This window comes from Haemaphysalis longicornis, unplaced genomic scaffold (genome assembly GCF_048455015.1).
Source record: "Haemaphysalis longicornis isolate Haplotype H1 unplaced genomic scaffold, Haemaphysalis longicornis Haplotype H1 scaffold_3, whole genome shotgun sequence".
Taxonomy (NCBI): Eukaryota; Metazoa; Arthropoda; class Arachnida; order Ixodida; family Ixodidae; genus Haemaphysalis; species Haemaphysalis longicornis.
Genome location: NW_027526335.1, coordinates 153,214,174 through 153,223,097, shown reverse-complemented (window position 1 = coordinate 153,223,097; position 8,924 = coordinate 153,214,174). Strand labels below are relative to the sequence as shown.

The window sequence follows — 8,924 nt, the reverse complement described above, 5'->3', positions numbered from 1 at the left end:
TCAAAAGTAATTGGAGCACAGGAGCTGCGGCCGAACCTAATAGGAGCGCCGTGTAGCTGCACCGGCGGTAAACGAAAGGAGCAGAACACGCATGCGCGCTTGCCGACAGTGATAGCCCATCTATACTTCTCAACCCACTTCTTTTAACACGGCTTCGAGCAAATTATTCGCAGCATACTGGTCTCAGTGATGGCACTCATAGCATACCCACCCAAACATATTATAAAAGAGAAATTGTCATTTCAGACCCTTGCGATTACGACGCTTCTCCAGCAGCTCGCGGACGTTGAAAGTGTGTGAGCGACGCTGCCAGATACCACCTCTGCTACCAGCGCCATCGCCGAGACCAGTAGTATGCTGCGAATAATTTGCTCAAAGCCGTGTTAAAAGAAGTGAGTTGAGAAGTATAGATGGGCTATCACCGTCGGCAAGCGGTGATAGCCCAGCGGTAATAGCCAATGCGATGATAACCGCATCGGAGCTGTGGCGCTCCGATGCGGTTCGGCCACAGCTCCCGTGCTCCCATTACTTCTGACGGAACCTGTACCACTTGGTCAACAATGCCTCACAGCTAAAATTTGAAGACCGAGAGACAGGGAGTGTTTCTCAATTTTATTTTAAAATGAGTTCCCACAAATTCATTAGAAACAAGAGAAAAAAATGCACACACAAATGGGCGGACAGAATGTTTCAATAGATGAGACAAGTTGGCTCAAGGCAACAGTTAGTTTTGCCGGTTACGTAGTCGCCTGAAAGATAAATGTTTGTCACAGATTTGTTTGCACACCTTTTGTGGTCAGCACAGCTTTCAAGAAAAGGGCTGCCCAAGGCACAGGCAGTTCATTGCAGTGGGAGCAGCAAAGAGGGGGAAAAGGAAAGTCTCACCACACAGTAGAACACTATACACACCCATTTCCTGCATGAAGAAGGGACAGCCAGCATTAAAATGCAAGCTATTCAGCAAGAAATGCCCATGCAAACTGCTACTACAGCCCCACTAGTGGAGAATGCCAGTGACAGCCATTGGTATCAAGTGCAAGTCAATTTGCCTGTGAACTGCCGTTTCACTGTGCCCTCTAAGCACCAGTCACTGAAGTGTATGCGGGCCCAAATCAATAGCCCCAAATGATCAAGCTTAACTTTTCAAATGTATGCTCTGCATGTGCAAGTCCACTAGAGGAAACAAGTAATGATATCATTTGCCGCTGTTCTAAGTAGACAAGAGGCAGCAGACCAGAGGCAGCAATGGCACAGCTATGCAATGCAACTTGGCTTGTTCAATGGCTCGTTTGAACTGGGCTGAACTGCACACCTAAGCAGAACATATAAAATTTCTGTCAAAGCAAATGCTTCCATAGCACAAGCACTATAATAAATCATACAATCTGTGGCATCATGCCCAACGGTGTGTGTTCCTCCAAACGCACTCTTCCTTGATCCGAGCTACAACACTGCCAAGTTTGCAATTGAAATCGTGCAGACATGCAGCTTACTTTTATACGCAAAAACATGCAAATGGACACTGAAGCAGGCAATTCACTCCGGTAATATGCTTTTGTAAGTAGCAGCTGTCTCTGCATACTGCCCTCCTCACATTCACACGCGAGACATCCCACGGTGATCTTTGTTAGCTGCCTCCAATCACTGCAGCTGGTTTTGAATGACATGTTTTGCGCGTACCCCCCCCCCCCATCCCTTTTTTTTGTTTTAACTGAGACCCCAATTTCGCGTGTTGTACTAGTTTCAGTACAGAAATTGTTCGAGGTGGTGCCGACACCTTCCGCTGAGCATATCATTTCGACAAACGCGCGCCTGGTTGACCTCGTAGCAAATGCAGTAGCTGCTCTTGGTTTCGTAAGCGAACATCAACAAAAGCGATCGCCTAAAAGTGGCGAGAAGTAAATCTAAGTAGAGCAGCTCGTTACCGCCGCAATGAAGCAACAATAACGTTCAAAGTTTTTCCGAGAAGTAAGGAATTCCTGCGTGCGCTTCAGCTGCAAAAATATGGTAGGAGGGGGAGAGTAGCTTCCGAATATCAGTTCGGTTTAAGTATACTTCTACAGCAACAGTACTTTCTAAACAGCACAAAACTTGTTCCGCATTATTTTAAGGCATTAGGGGGCGGGAGCATTCACAGGTATCATGTTCACAAAACCTTAAAAGGGCGTCGCAACTTTAGGGAAATAACTGTGTCGACGAATCCATAACTGAGCGATGAATCTGGAACAGCACGCTGCAACGAACACAGGCGCCTCAAAAAAAGAAAAGGACTCACGGGAATAGCAAGGCTTGCAAAAAATTATTTCAGTGCAAACTTCCGACGAGAAAATCCGGAAAGAAAAACGACTCACGCCAGCAAAACCGTACTGTTTGCATAATCTATGGCACACTCGTGGAATGGGAGCAGCCATATTTGCAGTAGTGCAGACCACAAAACGGAATCCGCTAAATTTGGCGGGTTTTTAAAACCAACTCTGACCAAAAAACGAAGTCCGCTAAATGTGGCGTGATTTCTTTAATTTTGTTTTGAGCACGAAAGAGCAAGCGAGATACAAATTAAACGAGCATTAAAATAATAAATTATTACGGAAATGTAGTTTGAAGTATGTACAGTGTATTTAACGGCAGTTAACAGTGCAGAAACAGTCATAAAAAAAACACCCATAAATGAACTGCCTAAAATACAACAGAGCCTAAGTTAAAAAGCACTGGCACATAAGCTAAATAACGCAAAAGAAAGGACGGCAAAGGTGGCCTGGGCAACTGGTGAACACAGAGAAACACAGACACAAACAAGGCGAGGTCCACATAAGTGATGGGACAAAATTGACTTCAACATAATGTAGGGTAACACAGAGCAACAGCCTTTTCCGCAGTACATGCTTTATCATAGAACAATGGTAACCATATTTAGCAAACTAACAGTAGAGTGATGACGACAAATGAAATTTGCACTCAATAAGGCTCTCTTCATGTATGCAACTTTTAACACTAGACCCAAGTGCTCAAAACCGAACACAAGAACCAGTAAATTTTATGACACTGCAAAGCAACAGCAAGATGGAGTACAATATGGGATATATTTAATACGGCAACTTTCACAAAAATGGCACTTCACGAGGCACTCGCAAAGAAAAGGACCCACGTGTTCACCATCCACTTGTGCAAAATTCACACACTCACGGCGAAGAGTGGAAAAATTGTCCATGCTGCAGACCAACGGGTACAGGGTCCGACCGAATGTTCAACCCAGGTGCCACCACGGAGCGAGAAGCGTCGAAAGCGGTACATCTGCACTGCTACAAGGAACTCAAAAGTTTACGGATTAACTATGGGACTTAGTGCGTAAGCATCTGCGAGAGGTGAACATTCTGGTTCAATAATTTGCAATGTCGAAGAGGGATCCTTATGCCGTGACAGCTGAAGAAGCTACTGAACAGCCAGCAAAATCAGCAGGTGTTGCAGAGCTTCTGTCTATTTGAGGCAGATGCAAACACTGCAGCGCGGGAGGATGTAAAATCAACAAGAGACATGCGCTTTGCTTCCCACCATTTTGGGCAAGAAAGGGGGGAGAAGAAAAAGGAGTAGCGAAAAAGCAGGTGGAATTGGGTCAACTCTGCTCTCACTATGAACATGAATTATTTGTGCTTCCCCAGAAAAATGCTGGCCTACCCTGCATAGTATAGCATTACAGATGAAACATACTGCTAATACACCAACAAAAAAAATTTTTTAAGAAGAGAATTCCAGAAAAAGTTTGTGGTGCGAACCATTCATATGGTGGTAAAATAGCCAGGGATTTGATTTCAATGGGTTGCACAGGTTTACGAAACAAAGTACAAGGACATTTTTGTTTCATAGGGGTTGTGAAGGCAAAAGCATGAATGTCCAGTTGAATACATCATGTACAAGGACATTTTTGTTTCATAGGGGTTGTGAAGGCAAAAGCATGAATGTCCAGTTGAATACATCATGGTGTCAAAGGGTGTTGTAGTTTTTCTGGGCACAATTCCTACCTCACGCACCCATTTGGGAACCCGTAAGGGACATAAATACTGGCTGGGGCTGGAGGCGATATGTTTCATGGTCAAAAAAAAAAAAAAAAGTGTAATCTCAACGTATTTGGGTTCAAATTTGGGTCTGCTGACTATCACATGTTCTCACGGTACAGCATTCAATTTATTAGGCCACGGCTGAAAGACAGCATGGACTAACACAACATGCATGAGCTCAGCTCCTGATTAGCTGAAATCTGGCCAGCTTTCACAGTGCTGCAACCAGCTTGTGAACTGAATACATACCATTACAAGCCATAGGAAAAGCCACCAACCTAATCCTAGCCATGTTCTGCGGCAACACCAAGCACAAGCACATTGAAGAATCACTCCAAAGGAACCACACTATCCTGCACTTGCACACATTTCTTGGCTGTGGTGGCCACGCTTTTCTGATGGAGGTGAAAAGCAAAGACGACCATGTGTTCGAGATTTCAACACACGTTAAAGGTCCCCAGGTGGCCAGGTGCTCCTCCTCTATGGCGGACCTCATAGCCCAGGGTTAGCTTCGGCACATTGAACACCACAATCACAACACCAGCACAAACACCGAAATCTGCGCTATGCACTTTCTTAACCACAACCTCGAAGGAGTCGCACCATCCCACACAAGTTCACCTCCACACTGCCCAGCTTCCTCAGGAAAAGCGGCGTTGCACTTGTTGAGCAAACTGCCCCGCAACTCCACATTCACTGCAAAATCACTTTGCAGAAGGCACGTTGGCATGGACGTTTTCAACTAACGAGTGCACCCGCTTTGCACGCTTTGCTGCTGGCCCTTTTGGTGGTCGGCCGGGTGGCACACGTTTCGATCCCCTGTTCAAGCCGGCACGGCGTCTTGCGATGCTTGTCGGCTGCACACTGATTCTGCTGCCCGATCTAGTGGCTTTGGCAAGTGAGGCATCTACTCTCATTAAAGCCTCAACAAGAGCCTGCTGGTTGGTTATTTTTTTCAGGCGCTTGGCAATGCTTGCCGCATATTTGCTGCAGGCGGGGTTGTCTTTGGCCAGGGATTCCAACTGCTCAAATGAGCACAGCATGTCTCTGTATGAATCCGAATCCATGCCCTGAAATTATTGAAGACAATGCAACAATGCTTTTCTGTAGCCAGCAATTCTTGGAGGCAGTTTGGCTACGTAATGTTTCATAAATGGTAGGCCGTAAAAATTCTAACAATTTGGACTATCGCACTGCATTGACTAATTACATGCTGCATGGTGAATGCCATTATATTTTGAGGGTGTATTATTTTTAAGTAGAAGTCAATATTTAGCGCCTTATGCACTGCAGACATTTCTACAAATCAAGCCGAACCAGATTTTTTCCAGAAAATTTCTCATCAACATCGTCACTAAATAGAATCGCTGAGTGAATCTTAATTTTTGCTAGGCAAAAATTATCTTAACATGTAAAACTTAGCAATCACCTAGTAAAAATATATCGCTGTCAATCATTTTGAGATTACAAAATTGTTCTAGATTCAGTGAGAGCCTATGCTGACTAGTAGAAAATTGTGCAGAACTTACTATGGATCAAGTAAATTGGTAGGTGGCTTCTCACCAACCTACGAGAAATGGCTTACTTGCATACATCAAAGCAACAAGTACTGTCAGCTGCATGGTCAAGCAAGCACTCTGGTCTTTGACCGTCTGCATTGCCAGTGACCTCCAATGCCTGTGTGCTCCCTGACAATGAGCTAGATCCTTTGCTGCTTTCCCTTAACCACTACACTGTAAATAGAAATTAGTCTTCGACATCACTTTGACTTCACTAACAAAGGCTTCTTTAAGTTCAAACAGAAATACCTGGATTGCTATAAGGAGTCTGAGTAAGCTTGCAGGTTTATTTGCAGGCGTACAATTACAATGCCTTGTTACCCCACTATACTCAGGATTTTCTTCTGCAGAGGTTTGATATAAAGGTTCCACATGGTTCCTTTGAAAACTACCAGTGGAAATATACGGGGCATCTACTTGCGAAACTGTGACGCAACAGTTCGGGCAATTTGGCTGCCTTGGAGAAAAACAGCAGGGTGGTACAAACCTTGTTCTCCTGTATTTCCTGGCTGCTTGAAGGCCTGCAGCTTGTTCCATTTGAGGGCTGCAATGGCTCTTCAACGTCAAAATGCTCTGCAGGAGCAGCTTGAGGCTCTGACGAGTTCTCGTGCAGTCCTTTAAAGAACTCGGCTCCAGGGCACGCATCCCCCAGTGCAAGCCTACCGAGCTCGTGCCGACCTTCCCTGGTCAGCAGAGGTGCATTGGGGAAGGTTCCACCAAACACCTTATGCACAAGCGCCTGGTGTTTGCAGAATGCACCCTGCTGACCAGAGCGGCATGTGCACAGCCCAATGGTGGAGTTGACGTTGTACATCGGGCCGTCCTCTTTGCCGCTTGGTACGACGTAGAGGCCGTCCCCACAGGATACTGTACGATCCTTGGCAGTCTCTGGGAGTCGCTTGAGGAGCTTCTCATACAGAAGCCTGTGCCCTGCCACACGCGAGTTCGCATGGTCGATAATTCGGTTGCGGAAGTACGTCTCCCACGTAACCGCGAGGAACTCCACCAGGGCCACAACATTATAGGCTTTAGTGCGACTCAGCACAATGTCCTTCAAAATCCTGATGGAAGCCTCAGAGTAATTGTTTGTGTTGTGGCCCCTTGTTTTGAAGTGCAGACGGAAGAGCAAGACCCACTCCGCTTCCTTCTCCATGAAAGTGTCCACGCGGTTGATGTAGCCTGCATGTTGCTGGGAGTGGAGCTCCTTCTTGGCTGCTTCCAGGCTTTCAGGTGTATCAGCATACATGACCTGCACATTTGGAGGTCACAGACATATGTGCATGCACATATAATATGCATACATTGCATATACATGCACACAACACATACATATTATAGGTGTGCAAAAATGTGAAATGTTTACTGTCAGTCAAATGGAATGCTTTATGCCTAGTCAGTCAATTTTCATGGCTTGCAAAAAAACAGCAATGCGCACAAAAAAAAGACAAGACGAAAAAAAAAAGGCCATGGTGCTACTGCCACAGGCCAAAGTATGAGAGTTTGTGACAGTGGTGCATTCACAAAAGTTGCAGAGGATCCCTAAGCATATTCTTAAGAGGTTCGATCTTAGAAGTTTATTTTGGCTCAGGTTGTTGTTACAACAAAGCGTTGCAAAGTTGTGTTGCAGTGGAAACTCCAGGCCAATTAGGACTGCATTTGCAAGCACACTCCCTTTGTAGATGCCAAACGAGTCACACGCCGCAGAATCTGCATTTCCTTCTCTCGGTGCTGGGCTGGTGTTCCCAATATTAACGTTCAACCCACGTGCTGTGATTCATAAGCCATTCACCAGCATCAAAATGTACCGGTGGGAGAGGCCACAAACACATGTGCTTGTGAGACGCGGCTTTTGTGGACACTAGCCAGGTGCACAGTCCCCCCCACCCCCACCTCCCCTTTAGCAAAGTAACACTTCCGCATTAAAAGCAACTCAGTGTTACCCTTTGTTGTGAGCATTGCGTGAGAGTTCCCTTCACTATATGCATTAAGAAGCTGGTGCAGTTTTGCTGAGAAGTTGAGTGACCCTTGTGCCCCACCACATTCCTTGTTTTAGTTAAAGGAGCCATGAAGAGAAAATGCAAGTTGGTTTTATTCGAAAGATTTCGTGTTTTATAGTGCCCCCAGCGCTTGTCCGGATACAAACGGTGCTTTATTCACTGAGAAATTAAACAATTTAGGTTAAAATTTTGATTTTCCCGCTCAATCGTGCGTTTTCGTGGTCCCAAGTGACATCACGGGAACCGACCGCTCTGCAGCCTAGAGTACCTTCATTCACGCATCCGCCGTACAGGGTAGAGACACGTAACGCTGGCGCCGCCATGTTCGGTTGCTCGCTCGCCGCCGAAGCAAGTCATTGTGTCAAAACCGCGCTAAAATTATCGCCGCAACGCGGTTTACTGAAGAAGTTTGAATCATATTGTCTGTTTCGCGTTGCTAGGTCTCGTGGGAAACGAAAAGAATAACGCGTTGAGCCCGTTGGCCCAATTGCGGCGGCACGGGACCGTTCAAATGTTGTCTCCACCCTGTAGCGGTGTTGGTTTGTTCCCGCGTTTCTTTACGTTCCGTAACCTAGATGGCGCCACCATACCGTGGCAAGCGTTTGGTTTGTTTTTGCCCGCATTTAAACCTGGCTTGTTTTTGTTCTGGGAGAAAATATTCGTTCCCTGAAACAGTGCTCGCTCGACAAATGGGGTCACGTAAGACACCGTTGCTTGCGTCAATCGGCCAGTGTCGTCTGAGACAACCCCAAGCCCCATAGTGCTGTGCAGCTAAACCAAAGCATGCTGTGCGCAGTACGAACAGCAGAACGCATCAGTACTTCTATGTTTACATGTGCTTTCGTAACTTCCACTGTTTGTCCCATCATTCCTATTGCTTTGTAAAGAATGTGCCCTAAATTTAAGCGCAAATCGCTCGTTCGTCTAGTTTGTAAGCTCTACCTAATTTGCGTCTGCTTCTGCCAGCCTCCGCCAATCGCAGAGCTTAGCCCATGTGACATCACAGGTTCTGTTGCGGGAAATGAGCTGGTGGGTCGCATGACCATTCCCGTTTTTCCTAATTATGTAGCTTATTTGAGCGAAGTTTACGTTAAAAGTGGTGTCAGTATGATTCTAACGAGACAATCGTTTGAATCAACCAAACTTGTGTTTTCTCTTCATGGCTCCTTTAAGACGCTGATAACACATGGCACGTGCCGTTCATATCATTTCCCTCAACATGCAAACAGTGTATGCCAGCACACTATCATTATTTCAGGCCTGCTAAAAATAGTATCGACCTTTCCAGTAATTGAGTGCAGCCTTGCCCATTTAAA

General features: G+C 45.8%; 1 protein-coding gene across 1 annotated transcript; it reads right to left on the bottom strand.

Moving 5' to 3' along the window:
- Positions 1-3,096: 3,096 nt before the first annotated feature.
- On the bottom strand, positions 3,097-6,857 carry LOC144175482 (uncharacterized). The gene is made up of 2 exons (XM_077704566.1): positions 6,099-6,857; positions 3,097-5,122 (listed from the first exon to the last, which is right to left on the bottom strand). Exons 1-2 carry the CDS (start codon positions 6,855-6,857, stop codon positions 4,757-4,759), a joined length of 1,125 nt encoding a protein of 374 aa, XP_077560692.1. The 3' UTR covers positions 3,097-4,756.
- Between the last annotated feature and the right edge of the window lie 2,067 nt (positions 6,858-8,924).